Source organism: Lontra canadensis, unplaced genomic scaffold, assembly GCF_010015895.1.
Source record: "Lontra canadensis isolate GAN:19392208 unplaced genomic scaffold, GSC_riverotter_1.0 scaffold3, whole genome shotgun sequence".
In the NCBI taxonomy this organism is placed as follows: domain Eukaryota; kingdom Metazoa; phylum Chordata; class Mammalia; order Carnivora; family Mustelidae; genus Lontra; species Lontra canadensis.
Genome location: NW_022630997.1, coordinates 54,038,191 through 54,064,302, shown reverse-complemented (window position 1 = coordinate 54,064,302; position 26,112 = coordinate 54,038,191). Strand labels below are relative to the sequence as shown.

General features: G+C 40.8%; 1 protein-coding gene across 12 annotated transcripts in view; it reads right to left on the bottom strand.

Annotated features, from left to right (window-relative positions):
* ANK3 (ankyrin 3) overlaps positions 1-26,112 on the bottom strand; it is a 670,144-nt gene that overhangs the window by 193,936 nt on the left and 450,096 nt on the right. For 11 of the 12 annotated variants that reach the window (XM_032842405.1, XM_032842415.1, XM_032842423.1 and 8 more), the window contains 3 exons: positions 20,269-20,367; positions 15,753-15,938; positions 13,767-13,865 (listed from right to left, as the gene is read on the bottom strand). In XM_032842405.1, the coding sequence (XP_032698296.1) occupies positions 13,767-13,865; positions 15,753-15,938; positions 20,269-20,367 (384 nt within the window). Of the gene's footprint in view, positions 1-13,766; positions 13,866-15,021; positions 15,046-15,752; positions 15,939-20,268; positions 20,368-26,112 lie in introns of all 12 variants that reach the window. The other variant, XM_032842453.1, reaches the window with a different exon arrangement.

The following is a 26,112-nucleotide window of genomic DNA, read 5'->3' as shown; positions in this document are numbered from 1 at the left end:
AAATCACAATGGAATCTGTACCTTAGATTAAAAATGGCTTTGATTTTTAAGTTCTTATTTCCTTAAATTCATTAACTGAAGCATCCAAACCAAATTTTCATGTCAATTATTTATTTAGCACCTTTTATGTTCATTAGTTTTCCTGTGAGAAAATCTTACTGTCCCACCCTGAACTCCAGGATTTCTCACAAGTTTGAAGTGAGGTGCGTGTGGGAGTGAGGGTGTTGAAGTCAAAGCAGGACACTCGAACTCTCCCTGGTCATCAGTGTCCTCATAGCACTGCTCTTGTGAACTCTCTATTGTAATACCTCTTTTCAGCTCTCTCTGGAACTCAAAATCTAGGCACAGAACATAGGTCTTTCCTCAGTTCTTCTGTGACACCATCTACTATCTCCTTGCCCACCAAAAAAGAAATATACCTCACATAATATTTTAAAGATTTTTATTTATTTATTTGACAGAGAGAGATCACAAGTAGGCAGAGAGGCAGGCAGAGAGAGAGGAAGGGAAGCAGGCTCCCCACCGAGCAGAGAGCCCAATGCAGGGCTCAATCCCAGGACCCCGGGATCATGACCTGAGCCGAAGGCAGAGGCTTTAACCCCCTGAGCCACCCAGGCGCCCCTATATATATATTTAAACATATTTTAAATATATATATCTTTCAGGATACATTTCAGAGTTTCCATAATTCCATAAACAATAACGAGTTTTTGACTGCTGAATGCCTTTCATCCTATAAGAATGTGTTAGAAAAAAGAATTCTGCTAAAGAAATTGACACCTCTTGATTTAGACCAAGCAAGTCTTCGTTTTGCAGAACAAATGTAATTAAAATGAACAAAAAAGCTATAAATTATTAGGCTCTTATTTTTGCTGGTGATATGAGCTCGATCTCATTTAATCTCCATAACAATCCATAAAATAGAAGCTGTTAACTCAAGTTCACAGGTAAGCAAGTTGAAGCCGGAAGAAGCCTCGGGTCCCATGGCTAGAAAATGCCGGAGCCAGGATTAACCTCAATTGTCTGATTCTAAAAGCTGTGCTTGCCCTTTCTATTCAGAGTCTCTTCTTAACTTGGGCAAATATCCATCTGCTCTAGCTCTGAATCCAAGTAGCAGTCTCCATACTAAAAACGCTGCTGGCATACAGCTTCCAACCAAAAGGAAACGGCGTATCTCAAAGCTAATAAAAATATGCAGAGTTTAAAAGAGGAGCTAGTCCAGCTCTGTCATTTTAAATAAGAAGAACTCATGGCTTTCAGATTTCTTTAAAGGTGTCACTATTAGTGCTCATTCGAAAGTAGCCTGCTCCGTATTACAGTAAGTAATAAAGCCCCTCCCAGCTTGAAATATCTGAGTAGAGAGGCATATCGTAATTGAACTGAACAGGGTATCAACAATTCAATTACAGAATAATCAGCAGCTTTCTGTACATTGAGGAAAGTTGTTTTGAAATTGTGTAATTCTTTAAAATGAGTTAACCTAGCGATGTTAGATTTCCTGGTACGTTTCTACTGAATGCTGTCGCTCTAATCAAAGAGCCCACTCCTTTTTCTCATGTTTTACCATCCCAACTGTGAAAAACAAAAATATGAAAGGGCTTTACCGGCACACATTTTCCACACTCCTATATCATTTCTGATAAATCTGGAATGAAATGCATTTCTGGGTTAAAATAGTTTTCTTTCTCATCCAAAAAGTCAATCACTCGCATAGGTTTCTGAGATGTCAGTTACCTTGAAATTGTTAGTTTCTCAAGTATCCTGCCCTCATTTGGTCTTTGGACAAATCAGATCCTTGAGTGGATAAATTAGATCCTTGCTCAAGTTTTAAACGTGTTAAGAAATGAAAACAAGGTCTATTAAGTTTTTAAAGAAAAATGGTTTGGGGGGGTGGAGAAAAGGTAGTTCTGGTGCAAATGGCCTTCTCTGCAGTGCACTTGTCCTGAGGAGATGGTACTGCTCTTACGGGAAACACAATGACCTCAGCTACTCAGTGGCCAGTGCCGCACACCCGCAGCTGCCATCTGGGCACCGCAGGCGCCGCTGATGGTCACGCATGAGGCCCAATAAAATGTGGTAGAAGGTCTGGATCTAAGTCCCTGTTATTCTGTTTTACTCTCAGGAGGATCTGGGACAAATGACTTCTTGGGATCTCAGTTTGCTCATCTGTAAATATGTCCATTCTGTGGTCTCAAGTGATGCACCGTGCAGAAGTGTTTTGTAAACTGCGCATATAATGTAAGTTCAAGGTCACATTATTAAGGAGTTATAAGGATAGTGCTTATAAGCCAAGGAGCTATGAAGACTTCTATGACTTGGGGTGCCTGCGTGGTGTAGTTGGTTAAGCATCTGACTCTTGGTTTTGGCTCAGGCCATGAGACTGAGCCCCACCATGGGACCCATGCTCAGTGCAGGGTCTGCTTGAGGGTGTCCATCTCCTTTTCCTCTGCCCTTTCTCCTCACATTCTCTCTCTCTCAAATAAATAGTAAATAAAACTTAAAAAAAAGACTCCTGTGGTTCAACTTTGGACAATTTACATGAAGATTTTCACAGCATGGCCTCAGAGAGTGTTTTCTGATGATGTCTGATCAGAAAAATCATCCAAGGACCTTGTTAAAAATGCAGATTGCAAAGTCCTGCCCCAAAGGTACTGAATCCGACCGAGTCCAAGGGAATGGGGGGGCTGCCAGCCAGCTGGGGAAACTGGCTGTGAGGTTCTGACGAGGCGAGGACAAAGCGGCTTTTAATTTTCAAACCTAGAGGAACTTGCTCCTTGTAGAGACAAGCCCGTCTTGTACTTCTTCTTACCAGAAAATAGATATTATACATTTTGTCATAAAGCCATTACGTTTCTGAATATAAGAGTTCATTTCAAACCATGATCTTTAGGGATTCAAAAACGCACAAGTGAGAGAGAGAAACAAAACGTGGGGGGGGGGATGAGAATGCGCTATATTTTAGTAGGAATTTGATCATTTGTTAGTTTTTAGGTTTCCAATCTTCCAGTTTAACTGTTCTTAAATGTGTAATGGGATTTCCTAGTATTTTTTTTTTTAATGTCCTTTAAAACCCTTTTTAAAAAAGCGTTTAATTCACTTTGCAACCCTGGCACAGGCAGAGAACAATCACCAGCTGGTGCGAGAGAGGTTGCTGTCAGTTCTGGTTTTCCTGTGATAGTCTTGTGTTTGGTATGAAGCCTGGACACGCTGCCTCCAATGTTCGAATGTTATGAACAAAACAGTCTGAGTGTAGCTTATTTTTTGGTCTGATTTCATTTTATTCACTTTACTGCTTCTTAGCCCCTGCTCCCCCACCTTTTAAAGCTGTGGGACTTTGCCCAAGAGAAGCTTCTTGCTTCCTTGTGGAAAATGGAAATCGAACCCACACCTCACAGGATTCCTGAGAGGAATATATGAAACAATGTATAGGGAACTTATTATAGTGTCTCATACTAGTAATACATGAAAGCTGTTACCTAAATTAGTTTGAACTTTGTGTAAGTTTTGTCCACCTCATTTTTGAAACTTTCAGTAATAAGAGCTGAAAGGAACCTCTGGGTCTTCTGGCCCATTCACCCACAGGGGTACATCACTGGGGAAAACTCAATGCTCTGCCTGAGGATGAACTTCAGGGCTCCTCTTCTGCATCCTGGGATATCCCACCTCCCCACTTTAGCTGTAAAGAGCTGCTCAATCCAGCATTCTCAGGAGGCATTGCTGGCGTCTTGGTTGGGATACTATTTGCATGGGTCTGTACCACGCATCCTGTCCCACTATGTGTCAGCCATGACGACAACAAAAAATGCCTCAGCAAATTTCCAAATCCTCTATGGAGAATGATTATCCCCCTTCTGCTACTGAGAAATTGTGGCTATAGCAAGACTCTAGAGAAGTCATCTCTGAAGAAAGAGCATCATATCAGGGGTTCGACAAGCTTTTCCTTGAACACAGTTCTTTTCTCTGTGTGACCGGAGCCTGCCACAGCTCACAGCTAGGTACCCTAATTTCTCCTTCATTATGTATGTCCTAATACATTTTAAACATCGCTGCCACTATCCCATTTCTCCAGTTTAAGACCAGCAATGATTTGTAGACACAGATGGGAATGGTGGGTACCAGGGGTTGGCAGGCTGGCAACTGGGGAGATGTTCCTTAAGGGCACAAACCTGCAAGTGTAGATAAATGAGTTCTAGAGGGCTAAGGAACAGTCTGGTAATTTTGGTCACCAATATTTGTCTCCAGTCTCATTTCACATTGGCAAGTGGGCTCAGCCTCCATTATTTGTACTTAATTCTAATCCCTCTGTTTCCAGCACAACTTACTCTTCAATTTTTTCCCCAACAAAGCTAGTTCGTGCTCATCTCCTGCCTAAACTCGTCTCCTTGAGCCTCCTGCACTGACTTGGGAGAGAGCAAGTGAGTGACTGTTCATGTTTCTCAAGTTCACCCTTCACAACCTTTTGGTTCTGCCCAGTCCTAACCTCATTCTGCTAGGTGCCCCTTCACCCTTCTGGAATATTCTTCAAACCACCAGAGGAAGAAGGTAAAGATTTCAGCATGCAAGAATATGCAGGGCTCAGGGGCAGACCAGGGTGCCTCTGGACTGCTCCAAACGCACAATCTGATGGCAATGTGGATAGGGCTCTGAACGCCCAGCAGAGTGCCCAGGAGCCTTTGCCGCTGTTGGCACTTGCTGGAGGAAATGGACATTCTACAGCTGATGAATAATTCTCTTTTAAAGTGCAGATGAATAAAGTGAGCTCTGCCAATTCCTACCTTAATGGAACTTTATTTCACGGAATTTCAAGATGGGATTTATTCAGGTCATTTAAAAATGTTCTCAGAGCAACAACAATCCTGGAGCAGCAGCACTGCAGGAAGCAGGGCACATGCCAAAGAGGAAAAGCAAAACAAAGAGAAACACGCACCTTCCAATGCTGATGACTTAATTAGAAGAAGGCTTACTGTCTCAAACAATGCCACAGTAATTGTTTCTTAAAGGCCGACCTTCTCATGCTGATAAACAGCACCGTAGACGGGGTCAATCCAACATTCTGGGAAGCCACATTTCCGGCTCCTTCTAGGTGTCCTCTAGAGAGCCACCATGATGCACTTGCTTGACTGACAAACGTCACCTTCTCTGGCATTGTGGTTACAGAGGCGGGTCTCCTCCGGGATGCAAGCAGTAGTAACCACCTCTACCACGAGCATGGCAGGGGCCCCTGCCCATGTGTTGTGGCCTAAGCAATGGATGCGGACTCCTTCTTTCAGTCACAATGATGTTATGCATGAGGTACTCTTATTGGACCCATTTTATGGATGAGAAAGCTGAAGCATAACTGACTTTCCCAAGAGTACACAAAGTAAGCCACAGCACCAGGGTGGGGTCCCAGCAGGCTGGCAGAGATGCAGTTCACTGTGACACTGTCCGAGACCTACCATGAAAGGGGAGGGGAAATGGCTGCCACCACTGTCACATGAGGTGGTGAGGCAAAAGCAAAAGGTTTTTGATTGACTGCTGTCTCTCTCATCGGGCTGTTAGGAAAGCCGCAGGCCCCAGGATGAGGAGACTTGCCCTGGACCATATCAGTGGCAGGTGATGGCGCAGAAAGCAAGCCAGGGGTCCAGCACAAATCTGAGGGCTCCTTCTCTATGCTGCTACAACCTGGAAAGTCACTTTGTCAGAAGACAACACAGATCCCATATCACACAGCAAGACATCAGTAAGATCCAGTGTACTCAGGATTTAAGAGAAAAATATTCCTTTAAGAAGTTAAATGGATGGGGTGTGCTTGGCTGGCTCAGTTGGAAGCACATGCAACCCTTGATCTCGGGGTATATTCGAGTCCCATGTTGTATGTAGAGATTACTTAAAAATAAAATCTTAAAAAATTTTTTTTTAAATGATATAAGAGGTTTTCCTTTGACGTGGCATTCAGGAAAAGAAATGAAAAAGGCAGGAAAGAGATTGTACAGCATGCTAAGTGCAACTCTCTATAAGAGGTGTATCTCCCACCACTCTGCCCCTGGTTTACTGGTTTTGTTCTTCCTGATGTGTTAATGTCGCCATGGCAACGATATCCCGGCTGAAGCAGTAGCCGCTTGGCTACTTTCCCATAATTCACATTCCTTTGCTAATGATCCCACATCTCCATTTTCATTCCAAATGTGGTTTTAAAAAAAAAAAAAAAAAGTCTTGGTCTTTAATGCTGTAGAGCCTGTACTAGGAACTAAATCTAATTTACTCTATCTTTGAAAATATGGAACAATAGAAATGAACGTGTCTGTGTGTGTGTTTTTGATCTTTGTAAAGAAAGATATTTAATGTTGAAAAAGTTAATAGGACAGTTATGGGGGCTTTTTCTTTTCTTTCATTTGCTTTATTGTATTTTATTTTCAAAACAAATTGTACAGTGCAGGGAAAATATATCAAAAATGTATTTTCATTGGCCCCTCCACCCAAACCAAAGTAGGGTCTTCAGAAGCGCTGCATCCTTATAAGATCATTACAAGAGTCCCACTCCTACTGACATCATGCGCACCCTTCTTTGTGGAAGAGCGGCTGTCTTTTCTAGCACCATCTGGTGGTAGCCTTGATTGGGACTTGGCAGTCTAGAACCTGAGGCCCCGTTTAATAAAACACCCTGAAAGGAACAAAGCTTGGTAACAGCCATGCGTGACTGGCCCTTTGTTATAGCCTTCTTGTCTTCCAAGGTCACCTACACTGTCGAATCACAAATCTTCCTGCCGCTCAAATAAACGTGCCCCTCAGCATCTGACGTTCAATCTGTGGGTTTGATGCACTCGCTTAAATCCCAGTATTAGAATCCTGTGGATGTCCCATCTCCCCTTGTGCGCTGATGTCAGTTTGGGAAGCAGTCCCCTACCACCAAGTGAGTTTCCGTTTGAAATCTGGAGACTAGGGAGAGGGCTATGGCTGGAGGAAAGTGGATTTACATAGGGGCTGGCTGACCAGGAGTAGGGGGCACAGGTGCCTGCAAGTTATTGGCTCATTTACTCTCAAATTCAGTAAATATATATTGAGTCCTTCCCAGTACTAAGTGCTGGACTATCCCTGAGGGATTCCAAAATGGGTACTAATACACAAGTCTGTCTGTTTTTTTTTCCCCCAAGCATGCATGTATTTATTTATTTATTTATTTATTTAGACAGAGAGAGACACAGCGAGAGAGGGAACACAAGCAGGGGGAGTGGGAGAGGGAGAAGCAGGCTGTCCGCTGAACAGGGAGCCCACGTGGGGCTCGATCCAGGGACCCTGGGATCATGACCTGAGCTGAAGGCAGATGCTTAACGACTGAGCCACCCGGGCGTCCCTACACAGGTCTGTCTTTGAGAAATTCAAAGTCTTGCAAGCGTAAGGATGTGGGAACTGCACTTCATTTCACCCCTACTTGGGCCTGCATAGGATTGTGGAGATGGTACACGCCAAGTGCTTAGCAAAGAAGCTGAAATTGACTACTCAATAAATTGTAACTATTTAAAAAAAAATCATGATTACTACAAATTTCACTGATAGAAGAAAGGAAGGAAACGAACATCTACTGAGCCCTTATTCTGCAACAAGCAGGGTCCCACACGCTTTCATGTTGCAACCCTCTGACTGAATGCGGTGCAGCTGTATGCCAATGTACCATTTCATCTGAAGCAGATAAAGGGCTCTCAGGCAGAAAAAAAAAGAGGGGGAAGGGGAAAGTCCTGCCTTCTTATAGTACAACAACTGAGGAATGGTTCTCTGAAATAAAATACCTACCTCTCCTAAAAAACATCTACACGGCAAATACGTGGGTGAGTCCTTCGTTGAAGGATGGAAAAGACAAACTGCATGTGAAAGTGGTGATCACAGCACTCAGCACGTGGTGAGTACTGGGGGAGAGGAGGTCTACCAGGTGGGAAGACTCCGTTCCAGGTAAGGCGCTCAGCAGGGAGGGAGAATGAGGCATCTTTGCTCCCAAGGGGCTTAGCTGACAAGCAGCATGAGCCAGACACACTTTAGCATACACACGAAAGGGTATGCAATGTCTACTGTGCGAGAGCGAGTCAGAGTGTGAGGAACACGTCCAGGGACACGACAGGGGTAGCAGCTTACTTCAGGGGGCCAGAGAAAGCATCCTGGAGGAACAGGACACAAGCGGCCTTCACACAGATGGAAAAACTGAGGTTTTCACAAGCGAGGCAACCATGTGGCAAAATCTCTGGCAACTGGAGACCTCTCTTGAGATTTATCTCATTTCTAATTCTTCTGAAATTCACATAGTGTGAGTTGGGGAGAAATCAGGACTTTAAAGCTTCTAGGAATTTTTATTTCTCTTTTGCAAAAACATTTCAGTTTTACTTTTGGTGGTGGTGACGATGGTGATTTCTCATTATATAATGAGAAAGGCAAAATATTCCCTTGGAGCAAAAAAGGGCAAGTCCATCAGGAGGAAAATTGCTCTGCATAACTATTTAAGGGATCATTTTCCTTGGAGGAGGGAGTTACATTTACAGATAATTATTATGGGGATGGGAAGAAGGACCTGAGACTAACAGTATCTCAGCTTTGTTCTAAAGAACTTTCTGTGCTGATGGAAGTGTTAGGTATTTTGTGTTAATACATAGCCACAAGCGACAGGTGGTTATTGAGCACTGGTAACATGGTTATTGAGGATGAGAAATACAATTCTTAATTTAAATTTAATTTAATTCAAAACTACTTCCAATAGATGGTGGCTACTGAATTAAGATGCCCCAGGTGTAGAGAAAACAGGGTTATCCCTGTCATTGGACCCAGAGACTAGGTTAAGGTCTTGGGGTCCAGCTGGAAGAGAGATGATAAAAGGGGTTTCTGCTACGGTGGAGCAAGATAGACTCTGCCTCTGGGGGTTGAAGAAGGGACCCAGAGCTATCCTGGGGAATGGGTCATAGCCTATGGACTTTTGGGGCAGTGATGTCCAGAACCAGTCCTTCAACTTTGCTTTTCTGATCTGATCAGCCTCTGCATTTTTAGAAGAGTCATGTTTGGTATTATAGCTAGACTCTGCTGTGCTTTGGGTTGTTAAGAGAGAGACTATTTTGTATCATTTAGCACTTCGGAGCCTAAACGGATTAGTAGAGTAAGGGCAGGAGGTCACTCAAGTCTGAATTTCCAGATCTAGCTCATAATAGGAGCTCTTAATGTTTGCTAGCTGAATTTAATTGAGAAAGGAAATCTCCAGATAATGTCTGTCCGTGGGCATTGCTTTGCTCATGCACATGCTGAATTATATTGATTTCTTACGCAGGTAGAGTCTAAGTCTGACACTTTTACTTTTTCACTTTTATTTTTTAGCGGTTCACTTATGTAAAATAAAGTAACCTTTTGTACGACTTAATTGAGTTCCAAATATGGCCTGGGACCTGCCAAATCTTGTTCTAAATATCTGATATTTGAGAAAGGCAGTCCCATGGGCATGAGAACCAGTCAGTGATCTGTGACACACATGCCAAGTTCTATAACATATAATTATATAATCACATATAATTAGAACATCATCAAGCTAAGTACCTGGGCTACAGTCCCTCAGCATCCCTGGGCCAGGTGCCTTCACAGACAGATAGACAGGACGGGGCAGCTGGAATCAAGCCTTTTGAAATATAGTCCTTAAAGGTATTGTCAGCTATGAAACTCACTGTCCTTACTAGAAGAATTCACGTGATAAAAATCATATTTGAGTTATTCCGCATACACAGAAAATGGTCTCTATAGATAATTGTAAGATCTTTGTCAAAAAATGAAAGCCATATCATCCATGCTTCCCTTTCTACGACATATATCAAAGCCCTTAAGGCCTAAATTTATCCTCCAGTTGTATTCACTGGTTCATTCCAGCTGCGTGGTAACATTTGCTTTTTCTGTTTCATCCTCAGATGTCTTCATGTGTATACACTTAATCTGCAAACACCTGAAATCCTTTGGGAAACAAATGAAGTACAACACTCAGACCCATAAATCCCTCATTCCTCCCAGAGATCAAAACCAAAAAGTACTAAATGGCAGGACCGAGACGAGGATATTTTATTCAATTATCCTCCCCAGATGGGGAGTTGGATAATCATTTACGGGAGAAAAGTCAATGACACGAGGGAAGATTAAGCTGGGTGGTCCATTATATTTGATGGAAAAAAACTCTGAGCCAGCAGAGTATTAATCTATCTCAGTCCGTAAAAGGAACTTTGCAGGCATCCACATACTAATTTGGCCTTCAGTTACCCCAACGCAAAAGGCTCTTTCTAGAATGAGAATCGCTAGCAGCTCTCATGTGTCTTAGCTACATTCTCCTCCCCAAGAGAGCTAGAATGATTTGCTAAGAGAGCAGGGGTCACGCATTCATTCCGACCATGTCGATGCCACGTCAGCAGACTCATTTCGCAGGAGGAAGAACGCCAAGGCTGCACTGAGGTATGAAGCAGCCCCTCCACAGACTCCCCACAGTGGATCCATGAGGCTGACCGGGTCTTCATGCAAAATCCAAACGGAAATATTAGGGGTATCTTCCATTCCGATCGCAAAAGCATAATACAAAAATCACAACCGACATCATCATAGGAATCAAGGGAAGGTGGTAAGCAGGCCAGCGCGCTCTAAGCGGTGACCAGAATTGCAGCTCCTAGGTACACAGTCGCCACTGGCGAGGATCTGCTTTCCTGCTGCATGAATCAGCTAGCCCTGCAGAGAAGCCCAGAAAGCAATCTGCTCTGCTGTGTACTCCCCTCAGTGACACCGCGTTTGTTTCTGCCTCGTATCTCCTTGGGAAACACATTATCTACCACATGTATGAAATGATTCCAGGAGAGCTGTCCTTGCTCCGGCTCCCCAGCTCTCTGCCTACAGGAAGCCATCGTCTAGGTCATGTCCTCAGTCCACAGAGAGCTACGGAGACTGTATCTGCCTTTCTCCGGGGATCTGTCACAGTCAGCGAGCAGGGAACATAGCCCCTTAAGACAAGGGCTGCTGTTGCTTTTTAATTTACCTCTAACCATCTAATCAATATCTCGTTCAGACTCAGTTCCAGACACACGTGATTTATGGTTATGATTTGCAGCTAGCTCTTAGCATGTAGGGCTTAATGATCCTTCCTTTATTGTTCTGACCAGGTAAAATCTGTTCCCATCTGCGTTCTGGGGCGGTCTTACTCTCAGCTGCTGTTTCTGCCACACCCTCGAGGGACATGTGACGCAGAAATTGCCCACTGAAACTGGGCAAGGAGAGGCCCTGGTCCCAAAGTGCAGATGCCAGGTTACCAGATAATAGAATTGCTAGAGATGTGGAAGCTAAAATGAGTTTTTTTTTTTTTTGTTTTTTTTTTTAGTTTGTAAAATGAGTTTCTTGAAGCTGTCTACAAAGACTAGTTCTCAGACATCCTAAAGCGAGTCATCAATCACCCACGGCAGAGGGGAGCCTAGTGTTGGTGTGTAAGCAACCACGCAGGCCTCCTACGAAGTACAATCAAATTAAACCACAGCCTTCAGCTCAGAGTGCTGGTAGGCCTCATTAATTAGGATGACTGGAGAAAATGATTCTGTAAATCAGTCAAAAGTCTCAATTTTAACATATATTAAACAAAACACAATGTGATTATTTTAAACAAGAGGCACGGTTAAGGGCAACATGGATCTGAGATCTCCATTGATCTTTAATCGATAAATAAGCATTCGTTTGTAATTAGCACGTTCATTGTCTTAATGTAAATGGATGGTTTGGAAGTGCTCGAAGGAGTCTGAAAATACTGTAATTTGTCCTCTTAAATCCCTTAAACATTGCCCCAGTCTTATTTTCAGCAGCATCAGGAGGTTTCTGAACAATGGCGCAAAGACAAACTTCAAACACTACCCTGCCATAAATTTCCCTAATGTCCTAATTAGAAGATGTGACTTAATGAGGTTTTCATTATACTGTGAATTACAGAAATAAAACCAGAAGAATACATCTTCAAGACAAGGACTTCAGTTTTCGCACTCACGTGCCCCTGTGAAAGAGGTGCTTAACTTTGTCCTTCAGGACAGCCATGTCACTTATTCTCAGGGACACGCTCCATGCAGTAAGAACATAGCTCTGCGGCAACACAAGCTGGTGGGCACTCCTGAGTCATTTAAACCAATAAAGGCTTCGAGCAAGCCAATGACAGAGGGTAGAAAATAGCTTTTTATACTAGTATAATCTAGTATAAATATCTAGTATAATCTGAGTTCTTATTAATCTTTTTAAAAGATTTTATTTATTTATTTGACAGGGAGAGACAGTGAGAGAGGGAACACAAGCAGGGGGAATGGGAGAGGGAGAAGCAGGCTTCTCACCAAGCAGGAAGCCCGATGTGGGGCTCTATCCCAGGACCCTGGGATTATGACCTGAGCCAATGCAGACACTTAACGACTGAGCCACCCAGGTGCCCCAGTTCTTATTAAATTTATAGAACTAATGAGTTATAAGAGGAGAGGGAGAAATGAAAACCTAGATTTTAGAAAACCTAGAGTCACGTAAGGGAGGCAGAAGGCTGGAGTGCTTAGGAGCGTTGGGGCTGAAATCTTGTCCTTCCTAATTTGCTGGCTCTGGGGTCCTGGACCAGCCACTTTTTATTGCTAAGCTTTGGTTTCCTCTTCTCTAAAATATGGATAGATAACACTTTTCTTGATATTTGAATAAATGAGATAATCACATGTAGCCTCACAGGAGTAACCTCAAAGACGGTATTACTTCTACTGCTATTGCTAAAGGTAGCACCAGTAAATGGCCTCTCTCCTGTCTCATCTAATCCCCTTTTCCTCCCACGAGTAAGGTTCTAGCAAAAACACCACCTCGAATGCTATGTTCGAAATCCCAGTACTGATGCCGTCCTCGCTGACGACGTGTTGGACCCTGTGCCCCGTGCTTTGCATACATTCCCTCTTTAGTCACCCAGTGAGGGAGTGGTGATATTTTATTGCTATCATTCAATTTCATAATTCACACCGTTTCATCTTACCAATGAGGAAACTGATGGACACTAAGGAAATTTAAAGCCCAAATCGGAACCCAAGGAATCTGAATCCTGAGCTCACACTTTTGGGCTACTCCTCTATCCTGCTTCCTCCTTCCTTTCTGTTTCCGACAATGAGGTGTCTCAGGAGCAGGCCCAGCCCCAGACTGGTGTTTACACTGAGAACACGACTACTCTGGACGGCTGAGTTGCTATCCAGGGGTACACATGATACTACAACTCCTTTCTCCAGGAATATGAACTTACTCAGGGTATGGACTCTTGCTACTCATTATGAAAGTCTGTCCAGGAACAGAGGATGAAAGCAAAAGACAGTCTCTGTGTTTTGGGTTCTGAAGTTTGGTTCTCATCCACATCGTCCACCCTCTTCCCATCTGCAAGGTCAAGACCATGCCAGCCAAAGCACTACTGGTACCATCTGACCCATTTCTAAGAGTCTCAGAGATTTCTGCTTGGGGAAGGGTTTGTAGTTTCAGTCATGATTCCTCGAATCACATCTACATATTCAGGTCTGTATGTATCCATCCCCACGTCCCTGCCCCCCATGATCATGGCTTATGTTTCCTATCAGGAAACGGCACGTCTGTATGACAGCAAGAACATGTGGTAGGAGAAGTCGAAAATCACAGCTTTCGCTGACCGGCAGGCAGGACCCTTAGAGGTCAGCGGTCCCACCCCACTCCTTGTGCGGGGCAAGGAGGGCTCAGAACGGTTTCACATGCTTTCAGGGCGGGGCACAGCGCTCTGCTCTTACCCTCGCAGTAAAGTCCACAGCAGCCGCCCGGTTTAACAGCAGTGTGGCTACGTTGATATTTCCATAGTGAGCCGCTATGTGGAGCGGGGTGAAGCCACTCTGCAAAGAAAACAGAGCCGACATTCAGCGGATTCCGGCCGGCCCCTTGTCTGACCCGTCAATACCATAACCCTGCCCCAGTCAAAGTGAGGAAGCAAAATACGCTGAGGCCCACATTCCATTCTGTGCTAGGTTTCTTTCAATTACTGCCAATTGTTCGTAGGGTTTCAAATAAATGCCAGACTCATAGGCAGAGGAAAAGCCAGGAAGGAACCAAGGGTGCAGACTGAACGATTTTAGTAATCCAGCAGCAGGACTATACAGAAGCCAACATTTCAAAACACCAGAATAGGGATGACAAGAGAAATCTATTGCTCACAGAAGGTTCAGTTAGTACCACTGTTTTGTTATTGATGATAGAATTGTCCATTGAAACTCCTTGTCGAAATTCATTTTGCTTACTATATTAGAGTAAGTGCCAATTTTAATGATAAAAGCAATTTGGGGGACGAGAACTACAATTGGTCTTGTATGATGGGTGACTGCATTGTTACAAAGAATCCACAAGCTGGTCTCTTCATTAGCAAATGCCTATTCGATCACACATTTTCTTCTAGCTTAGTCACACCAAGGTCATTTTACTTCCTTGAAAAATGCTAAAACATGCAGCGATTCACTTAGTCCCCAAAGATTGAAACCTTATAGGAACTAGATGCATTTCTAAGTTGTTAGCAAGCTTCTTAGCCATGCTAGCTATCTTACTGAGTCTTGTGGGAAGGGTGGGAACATTGGCACCATTCAGAGGTAACTTTCATTTTGCTGACACCAATGAGGCTAAGTGTCATGCAGAACTCAGAAAAATCAGTCCTGGACGAGTAGAATGACAGGGTTGTCTGCAGCTTTAGGTAGAGCTGATAAGCATCGAAAGAGTCAAAACTCTTCATCTCACCCAAATCTACTGCAATATCCTCCAGTCTCAAGGATTCCTTGTTCTTCCTTTCCAACACCAGGTTCAGCTGCAGAAAGCCCTGGTAATCAAACTACTATCTTCTCTGGCACATGCTACTTTGGGGGCGGGGGCATAAAGCAGGTATCTAGCCTACAGAGGCGATGCAAAGAAGGAGGGAAAGAAATGAGGCAGCAGCACTAGGTAATGGGAGAATGATGATGCAGGTACAGATTATATGCATATGTTTATAGATATATATATATATACCTCTGTTGTTCTATTCACCACCATCTAGGTTAACACATTTGGAAGCAAAGAGGAGGAAAAAATGAACGGTTAGTTTGCTCTCGGTGACATGGACGGCAGCAAGCTCGTGGCAGCTAAGTGATGAGGATGGAAGCTATGGCGGGAGCACAGGAGGCACAGAAAGAAAGCTAGACCGAATGAAGGGCTACACGATGGCCTGTTCCAAACACCACATTTCCTTCACAGAGACATTCAGGTCATACATGTCAAGGCAATGGGAATGTTCGGCTGGGACTCTGGCTGCCGGCATGCTTTCCACAACTGACCAACACTCAGTGCATTGCCTCTCATCTTAGATACCGATCAAAGGTTGGTTTGCGCACATTGTTGCTAGCGTTTTGTAATTTTCCGCCCTGGTGTTTGAGCTGAAGAGTTAGATACATTCAAAATATACGTTAGAAGGAAAGAAAAACCAGGTGCCTATAGATTGACCTTGGACGCGGCCTCCCTGTTAGATTGACCTTGGATGCAGCCTCCCTGTTAACATGCATGGGGCGGTATCCACAGCTACCTCCTAGCTTGCAATGCTACCGGGGCTGCGGCTTCCGTTGGCTGACTTGGACACGCATTGTCATTCCTCCCAGTGAGGTTAAGGGTTCGGTGTGAGCTTGCCAAAAGGGAGACTGGGCATTCTTAGAGCGTGGGTGCTTAACAGGAGAGCGCGTGACCAGCTCCCCTCCTTCGCGCCTTACCTTCGACTCCACGTCTGCGTTGTTGTCATTCTGCAGCAGCAGGGCTGCGGCCTTCGTGTCGTCTTTTCGGGCGGCAATATGAAGAGCTGGAAGACGCACTTTTCCTTTAGTGTCATTTTCTAGCAGGAGGGAAACTACTTGATCATGACCTTGTTGCAAAGCTACCGCCAACGGTGTGAAGCCATCCTGCGAATAAATGGATGGGTCAAGATCGCCCCTAGCGTTCTTTTTGATTAACAAATAAGAATGCGACCAAGTGACCAATTTTTGTTCAGGGCTGTTAAAGCTACCACGTCCAAGTAGATACGTGAAAAGATTATATGTGTGTGTGTGTGTGTGTGTGTGTGTATACACACATACATATATGTCTTTTATATATATGTCTATATATATGTATAGTCTATAAATGTTTATGTTTATATATTTACCAAAGCAGAAAATAATAAAAAAAATTTGTAACACGTTTATGGGTTTTTTTTTCCATTCAAAAGTAATACACATTAATTGGGTGAATTTTGAAAATATATAGAAGTACCACATAAAGAGGAAAAAGATACCATAATTTCAATATCCAGAAAATAATCGCAGTGAAGACAATAATATTTCAGGTTAAATCCAGGCAAATTTTCCAAAGGATCTTATTCAAGTAAGCTATAAGAACTTCCCCTGATATTTCAAAACTGGGGGAGAGGCCTGTCTGCCTCCTCACTGTGCCTTGTTGCCTAACACGTATCTGGTGGTCCGTCTGTATCTGTTAATTGATGAACCACAGTAACTGCTGTTTTAAAAAAGTTCTTTACGAAACACTCTTGGATTCTCTGCCCAACGAAGGGAGAAGACACAGGGATCATGCAAAACAGGACTAGAATAAACAGAGATATACACTCAGGTCTGTGCACTTTGGGTCTTCCCACTGTATTGCCCTGGGACTTGAAGAGAAGACAGCTACCGATTTCACTGTGGTTAAGTAATTTGTGGATGATCTAGAGTTGTTGACAGTGGAACCAAGAGCACAGAATAGAAAATCCTAAGACTGGCTCGAGTTTTAATTCTTCTATACTTTTATTGTCATGCACTCAAAAGAACATTTATATGTTGTTTTTATTAGAGAACTGGCAAGAAAGTTACTTACTTTATTTGGTCGTGATATTTTATATTGGTAAGCCTTGTGCTACAAGTAGAGGGCTACTTCCAGTGGAGGTGTGTTCATACAGGAGAAAGAGAAAACCTAGTGAGTTGCACACTAATGTCTTGTTGGTGTGCCTAAAAGATTACCTTCATCATTCTTTTTATTGCTAGAAAACCAAAGACTCCTACCACTTTTTTGACAGAATGCATATCGATGTATTTATATTTAAGGATGTGCAAAATATTAGCTCCAAATCCGAAGTGACAATATTGCCCAAATTCTTCTCATATAAATCCTTTTCCTGAAGTCTCCTTATTAACTGTAGTGTGCAAACTATTTCTACCCTGGCTTCTATACTCACGCCATGTCCCCCACCCTGCAATGTCTTCTTCCTCACTCTAAGTATACAAATTCCATCTACTCTCATGCTTTGAGATCCTGCCGAAGTTCCATCTGCCCTTTCACCTTTTCCAAGGACACCCAAAAGAGGGAAAGGATGATCATTAACATAGCTAGAAGGACTTTCCCTGCAGTCTTAAGAAAGATAAGAAAGGCTACATACAACCAAGACATTACCAAAAGAACATCACAGGTTTACACTTCAGGGCATAAATTTTGAATGCAATTTAATGTTATGAGAAAAGTAATCTACATAACTGTGTAAATATATGACCTCATTTTCATAAAGATAAATACGTATGTTGTGTACATACAACAAAAGGTCTTAACGAATAAACAAAATGTTATCCCTGGGAAAATTAACAGTGGCTTTTCTTTTAGCTTTTCACTGTACTTTCTCGTTTATGTAATCTATTACTTTTACAAAACAAAAGAAAAATACATGTGTTAAAGGATAGAATGGTAAAAGGAAAATTGTGTGCTAAGAGTAAACGTGGCATCTCATTTTTTTAAAACATGGACAAAATATAAGGGGTAAAAATTACGCTGTTCTGTAATTTTTACAGCTGGTTCTGGCTGTATTTTCTGCCAATATGAACTTTTCAACTCATAGGGCCTTATGCATAAAGGCCCTATGCAAACTACTTTGTACCAGAAAATACACTGCAACAGAGACCATCAGCACCCACAAGAATGTGCTTCCTGAAATAATCCAATTAAAGAGACAAAGATCACAGCTCTAAGGTGTCAATAGCTAAAATTAACAGCTCCTGATTTGGGGTCCAAACCTAGTTTAAACAGTTTTGTTCTCTCTGTGCAGTTACTCTTAAAAGAAAAAATACATGGGGCGCCTGGTGGCTCAGTTGGTTAAGCAACCAGCTCTTGATTTCGGCTCAGGTCATGATCCCAGGGTCCTGAGATCCAGGCCCGCGTCAGGAGCTGCGCTCAGTGGGGAATGAGCCTGAGATTCTCTCCCTCCGCTGCTCTCCCTGCCTGTGTGTTCTCTCTAAAATAAATAAATAAATCTTTTTAAAAAAAAAAAAAAAGAGGAAATCTACAAGCCCAAGGGAAATATGACGGAAGCCCCTGAGAACCTCCACCCCTTGTGCAGAATCTGGCACACAATAGGGACTTAGTAATTACTTGTGGGGGTAAATGAACAAATACTTTCAGAATCTTAATTAGTACAAGAAGGAAAAAAAAAAAATATATATATAAATATATAAAAGGCAGTATATAAATACAGAAAGGTTATAAAAACCACAATCATGCCAAAGACTTATTAGTAAGCTGGACTCAATGTCTGCTCCTAAAAAAGAGAGACTTAGTGATCTGTACATCACAGTCTAGAAAGAATAGTACCTTTTCCTTCACAGGCCAAAGAAGCACTATGAAATCACTTTCATTGAGATATTTATATTATTTAGTATTTCTATCCAAAAATGGGAATGGATTTTTCTCTCATCTGTCAAGTAAGCATTGCTCTATGCCTACCAGATGCGTGTTCTTTTCTTATTTACCAGTAGTTACTTCTTACCTTCCCTTACGACTATTACAAAAACGATATTCTCATGATAAAAATCTTCGATAGTATGGAAGGGTATAAAGTAAAAAGTATATCTTTCTCCCGCTGCTCAGAATAAGCCACTGAGAACAATACATTATGATTTTCATCTATCAGTGCCTATAGTTTGGCCTCATTTTTGGTAATGTTGAATAGCATTTTATTGTGTATCGCAATATTATCAAACAGGTTTCCTACTGGTGCATATCTAGGTTCATCCCGGTTCTTAAAAAATTGTTCGTACTAATTCTGTTGATGAACTTCCTGTATCCCCCTCTATCACATCTGTAATATAAATTCTTGGAAGCAGAATTGCTAAGTAAAACGGTACATAAACACTACCTTTTGATAGTTATTGCTAAATGTTTTGCAAAAGTGTTACAACCAATGATCGACTTTACCAACACTGTAGGAAAGTTCCCATTTCTTCTACTCTTCAAATTCTTTTCCTCATCTCCTAGGCGAAAGACTGAATCTCATTTTTAAACTGATTAATAAATTAATATTTCTTTGACTATGAGTGAGGATGTGATATTTTCATACATTTATGGTCATTTGTATTTCTTTTTGTGTGAACTGCCTCTTCATTTATTTAGTGGTTTCTCCAGAGGGCATGATCTCAAAACCTAGGTGAAGTTATGCAATTCCTCTATCATGATTTTTCTTGTGCCATTTGGAAAACATGTCAGGATTTAAGAGGAGCAGTATTATCACAGAGATAATGCTGCATCTGTTTTCATTATTTTGTTAAAAATAGAGAATACTCAAATGTTGATCTTTTAATATTAGCAATAGATTTCTAGTGATGCACTTCACAAGGGAGCACAATCTTCCATCCAGTTTAGTTTAAAAAATAAAAACTGCATTATGTAGGACAGTCCCAAATGACTTCAGTAACTTTTTATTCTAAAACAACTCTTCTGTTCAAGACTGTAAAAATCTCTTCACTACCATGTTTACCCAACACTTAAAAGCATATAATAGTTTTGTTGAAAAGTGTGAATTAAATCTAGTTAACTGAAATATGTAAATTCAATCATTATAATTACCCTAACATATTTGGAAAAAAGGGGATTTCAAACTTGTCTTACTACAAACATATTTCAAAACAGTTGTTGCCTTTGAGGCAAAATTATAATAGATGAAAAGTGTTCTAAAGCAAATACATAAATATTAAACAACTATAAGGTAGAGACAGGCATTTAAGAGCAGAAAGGGTTATCTATGCAATGGAAGATTCTTTAAAGATTGAAAATTGACTTTCTAGTGGATTTCATAAACATTGAAGAATCCTCACTAGGACTGTATGTCTATGACTGTAACTAAAACTATAGTGGGACAGATTCTCCATGTTTTAACTCCAGGCTTACAAAATGCCCTGCAAACATGTAAACTTACCCACAGAAAGAACCAACATGTCTTACCTCTGTGGCTAGGCTCTGGCTTGCACCATTGTCAAGAAGAAACTTCACAACTTCCAAGTGGTTTTCCTGGGCTGCCATATACAATGGCGTGAAACCATTCTGCAAAAGAGAAATGAAATGTTTGTCTGTGGCTTTATTATAGCACCAATCTAGTTTTCCATGGTGCTGATATTATATGTTCTAGAAAATGCTTGTGTATAATAATTTTAATGATACTTTCATGCAGAGATTCATTTTTATTAGAAAGCCTAAGCAGGACAGTTTAAGCAGAATTTATAATTCAGAATTATAGTTCATAATTTATAACTTGAGTGTAGCTCATAGTTAATAGTGTATATTTCACACCAATAGATCCACTTTAAATAAATAGATATATTTGTTTAATCATCAGCCTCTTACTGAGTGCCTACCAGGAGTAAAGAAGTTTCCTAGATGATAAGAGGATATGAAGAAAAATACATTTGGTCATGTCCCAGTGAGGTTCTTTACCCCACGCCAATAATTACCTATTTTTAATAAAAGATGTATACTTTCACATAAAATTAAGTTTCTGGAATAGTTCCTAATTTGGAAGGAATTTATATTAATTTCAAATAGCTTCAAATTCATCCAGGTGAGGTGGCTTGGAGCAAAGGAAAGAACACCAATATGCTAAAGGGTACATACTTCAGTTTCAAAATATAATTCAATTAATAGTTTATTTTTTGTAAGTTTCCTGCCTTGCATTTTTTTTGCAAACACATGGTATTTTCATGTTTAGAATACATACACACATGTATCCATAAATACATATATGTACACACATACTTTCTATACATGTGTATTTATGTCTCTCTGAAATGTGGCCAGCTGCCCAAATACCAGGATTCAAATACATGAATGTGTACACTGCATCTTAAGCTTTTTATTAAAATATGTTGCAGGGGCACCTGGGTGGCGGCTCAGTCCATTAAGCCTCTGTCTTTGGCTCAGGTCATGATCCCAAGGTCCTGGGATCGAGCCCCACAATGGGCTCCCTGTTCCTTGGGAACATCTCCCTCTCCATCTCCCTCTGCTTGGGCTCTCTCTCTCAAGTAAATAAAATCTTCAAAAAAAATATGTTGCATATGTGTGATTGCTCTCTAGAACAATTTATTTCACATCTATGAACTATTTTCATACGTTGCCTATATGTAGTATTTTAAAATCTTGTTGCAAAACATATACATCAAAGCATATTTTTCAAACTAGAGCAAATTTTCTTTGAATAAATTTTTCAGAATACAGTTCCATTTAACTGAATGTTCTGGAAATTTTATTGTATACATTATATAACTGGACAGAATAAAAGTAAATATATTCTTAATAAAATGTACCAAATATTACTCAAACTTTTGTGATTCAGAAGGTTTAGGTTCATCGTTATAAATACCATTTACTATATGATTACCTTACTTATCTATAATTCAGCCTCTGGAGACGCATTTTTTTGGCTTTCAGCAAAGAATTTAAAAGTAAGTTAAAAAGATCCTTGAGCTGATAAAAGTGAAGTCACGTAACAAATCTGCCGTACTTTATGCATCAGAGAGTTCCTCTATTCTGCTTACTCAATTTTACACATAATTGTAACAAGCTACATTATCCAGTTGCAAAGCTCAAAATTACAGACACGAAATTAGAGGAAGGAGAATATGACACGGCATTCGAGCTACTTCCCTTTAAATGAGCCACCTACTAACATCACTGAAGTTCGTCATTATTCTGTTCTACCATGAAAGGTTTTATCGACAATAAACATAGAACATGGAATAATTGTGACACAATGTGTGTGTACATATGTGTGTGTGCATGTTTGTGTGTATGTGCCCGGCATGCTTCATCTCCGTCACTCGGCTCAGACCTGTGAGGAAAACTGACAGGTAGTTTAGGATTACCCTTACATAGCTATTTTTTCATTTCCTTAATTTGACCAAAATGGAAGATCATTTTATCCTTGGTTGAGTTAAATATCCTTTAAAAACCAAAACAAGAGAAAGGAAAAAAAAAAACAAAACCTGTTAAAAATACTAAGAAGAGAAAGAAAAAAACCAGGGTAGATTTTGTGATAGTTCAGGATCTGTCTTTCCTCATCAGCTGAAATTTCTAGATGGAAGGTTCAGATTTTAGGAGCAAAGTTCTTCAGAAAAATTTTGAAAAGGGATGTTATTCTCTCAACTTCAGGACAGGGTTTTGCTGTAGTTGACGATTACCTAAGGACCACTAGTCTACCCACAAGTATCTGGATTCTGGCCCGATGGAGGTAGGCTGTTCTTGAGTTTACCTTCCAGAACCAAACTTTTCATGACCCAGGAAGATAATCCAAAACCAGGTACTGAGGTTTAAAAGATGCTGTTCTTACAGACCTGGAGCTTCCAAAGACTGATTCTTAAGAATCACAACTTTTAAATCATCCCACATGCCTTTTCCACAACAGCAGAGTGTGAACCGTGTGGGACTGGAATTACTCAAAAAGAATATGTCGATAAGGATCACAACAAGATTGAGCCCTGTAATTCATGGTTTTCCACAATCACTTCTCTCTCTCTCTCTCTCTTTTTTTTTTCTTTTGAGTGCTTGCCATTGTCACTTTTGGAATGGTCACATTCTTTTACACTTTTTCATTTTTATAAATTTTTATTGATATATAATTCACATACCGTAAAACTCACCCATTTAAAGTGTACAATTTAGTGGGTTTTAGTATATTCACAAACTTGGGCAACCATCCCCACTATCTAATTCCAGAACATTTTCATCATTGCAAAAAGGAACTCTGTACCATTAGTATTCACTCCCATTCACCCTTCCCTGAGGCCTCTGGCAATCACTCATCTCCCTTCTATCTCTATGGATTTGCCTCTTCCGAACATTTCGTATAAATGGAATCACACAATATATGGTATGATATATTGATATATATTGAATGCTGTTGAATGGTCTCATTTTATTTCTGCTGTTCATAGAGATAGAATGTTTCTGGTGTTTTTGTTTTTTCCTCTATAATGGAAATTTCCATTTTATAGGGGGTATGTATAGGCTTGTGTGTTGATTTTGTTTTGCTTCAGTTTGGATCACCAAGCATCTGTTTCCCTTTCTGGCAATATTGTTCCAATTTTCTTTAAGGGACCTACCTCTTCCCCTGAAATGCAGGTAGTGTATGTCTTGGCCATCTTTGAGACAAATTAGCCTGCTCAACCACAGGGTGAGCATAGGTGCAAGAAACCTCCTGTTTGCTTTCCCAGGTCTACTCTCTAGCTTTCTCAATTCTGTTTTCGAGAAATCCCTCCTTCCTGCCTCTTGAGCTGGTCTGTAAAGACCACATCGAAGGGCCACTTTACCACGTAGCTGCTGATTACTCTCTCACCCCAACTATCTAGTTTTCAAAGTTTTCCATAAGGTTTCTTTAGCTTTCTATTCTATGTATTCTCCATGTAATTTCAATAAATTCCTTTTTCCGTTCACGTTAGTGTTTATTGTTTTAATCCCAATACCACCAACTAATACAAATCTCATCTATCAAGAAGGGATCAACATAGCATGAGAACACGTAGAACACATATGCACTATTTAGTTATGGTTCTAGCGAGTAATTATGAGCATCCTTTGGGAAGACTGAATAAAAACATTACCATTACTCTCTTGTACAGAGAGGCTTAAAGCACCAATAATTCAATGTGTTGTCACTGTACAACCTACGGCTGAAATGATTTTTTGTAAAAGAGCATCTGGATTGGGAGAATGGTCCAATTTTAGAAAGAATGTTATTTTTCTTTGAAGAGAAAAAAAGTACACCACTGCTTTTTTAAAAAATTAATTTCCTAACTTAGGAAATTTCCAAAACAAAGAGCTGGCCAAAATGGAACATATGGGTGCTCAATTTACATTTTTTTTTTCCTGTAGCAACAATAGATTTAATTTTCAAAAGGCAGAACAGCTCAAGATTGAGAAAGTATGCTCTTTGATACCTGATTTTATCCATTATCTTCAACACCTTCTGCTCGGAACATTTATTACGGTGTTATCAAAGGCATACAAAGATGTAGACCTATAATTTTATAGGTCATACCGAAGCATGCTGCCTAATATCCACACAAATAAAATAAAATAGAAAGCCCTCCTGTTATTCCATTTAAGTAAGGTTGACATTTCATTCATGTACTTTTATTACCCATCCTAGGTTCCTACAGGCAGCCTGTGCACATCATAATTGCTCTTCTGAATTTAAACTATAAGGGCAGGGGACGGATCTGCACTGACTAACATCTGATATTGATTTTTATGACTGTTGGTTAGAAAATATGTGTGCTATGAAGTCAAAAGACAGAGAGGCTCTATCATACCTATTATCTGATTTCATGAAGATCTGACCTCCCCACCAAGAAAATATTGAAAAACACAGAAAGACCAAGGAGGCACTGGTTTAATCAAAGGGTCTTGTCCTTTCTGAAACAGATCCACAGAAACTCAGTCCTTGTTTCGCCCTTGGGTGGAGATGGGTGGGGACTGAGTAAATGGGGGTTGGTGGTGGGAGGAGGACCTCCACTTTGTCTTTCCATGCATTTTGGTGGTAGAACCCTGTGAATGTATTACCTATTCAGAATTTAAAAACACACAATACAAAAAAACACAAAAACCCAAAGGGTCTTGTCTTTGTTCATACTATTATGAAAACTTATCCATTTAGAATACTTTGATAGTTATGGTAAAATATTATTGGAAATAGACTTTGCTTCTTGATAAACAAGAATATTTACAGAATAAAGATAGAAGGAGAAAAGTGAAGGCTGTCATCTGATGGGGCAGTTTGAGATTTTCCAATTGCAAATACTAGTAATCCTTATTGCCGTATTTAGTACAAAGTATGAAGGACTTAATCATAGTAGAGTTCTTTATAATCAGAATTTAATTATCTAACCTAATTTCTTTCTCAAGGTAGGCCTAAATCATCTCTGGAATGTTAAGTAATACAAGAAAGAGTTAACTAACTTATTAAGACATAAGATCAAGGCAATGTCAAAAATAAAAGTAACATCTTAAAAATTCTTAGCTTATAGATCCTCAGTTTATAAGATCAGAACTTGATATCGTCCAATTCCATTTTCATTTTCAAGACAAGGAGAACTTTTATGCTTAAGGAAGATGAGGGACTCTCTTTACACTAGTTTTGTTGGCTACTACGTATTACCCATTTGGTTAAAACTTCACTCAGACAGGGATGCTGTCTTTCTTGAATATTAGTACTCTTGTGATGTTTTCTGTGCTGACGCCTAAACGGAATTTAATCTCACGGCATTATTGCTTATCCTTTCTTTGTAAAAGCTCCTATTGAAAAGCTACTACCAGGAGTTATCACGGAAACCCCAGTGTGCTGCCCAGGCATCTTGTTACTTCTTCTGTGCACGGGATGATGCAGCTCAGTAGGCACATGGGGGCACGTGTCCAGACGAGGGGGTGCTCTACTACGAACTGTGGGGGCACGACATGCCAAGCACAGCTGCAGGGAACAGGGAATTCCGCAGCCCATGTTCTTCTCCGTCACTTCATCATCACTAGGGAATGTGTATAAACTGAAATTTGATTTCAATTGTGGATTCTCTCCGACATCGTCAAGGAGGTTTAAAATTACAGCAGCTCTAAACTTCAGTCAAGAATGTGTGAAATGTTTAAAAGAAGGAGGTTTATTTCTTCTCCCTTGGGGGGATAAAGGAAATGAAAATGGACTAAAGAGTTCTCTCACTCTCTCAGAGCTTAACACTTTTACTTTCCAGTAAAAAGATGTTTTAAAAGCACGATGCTTTGCTTATTATAGTCGGCTCGTCTGTATCT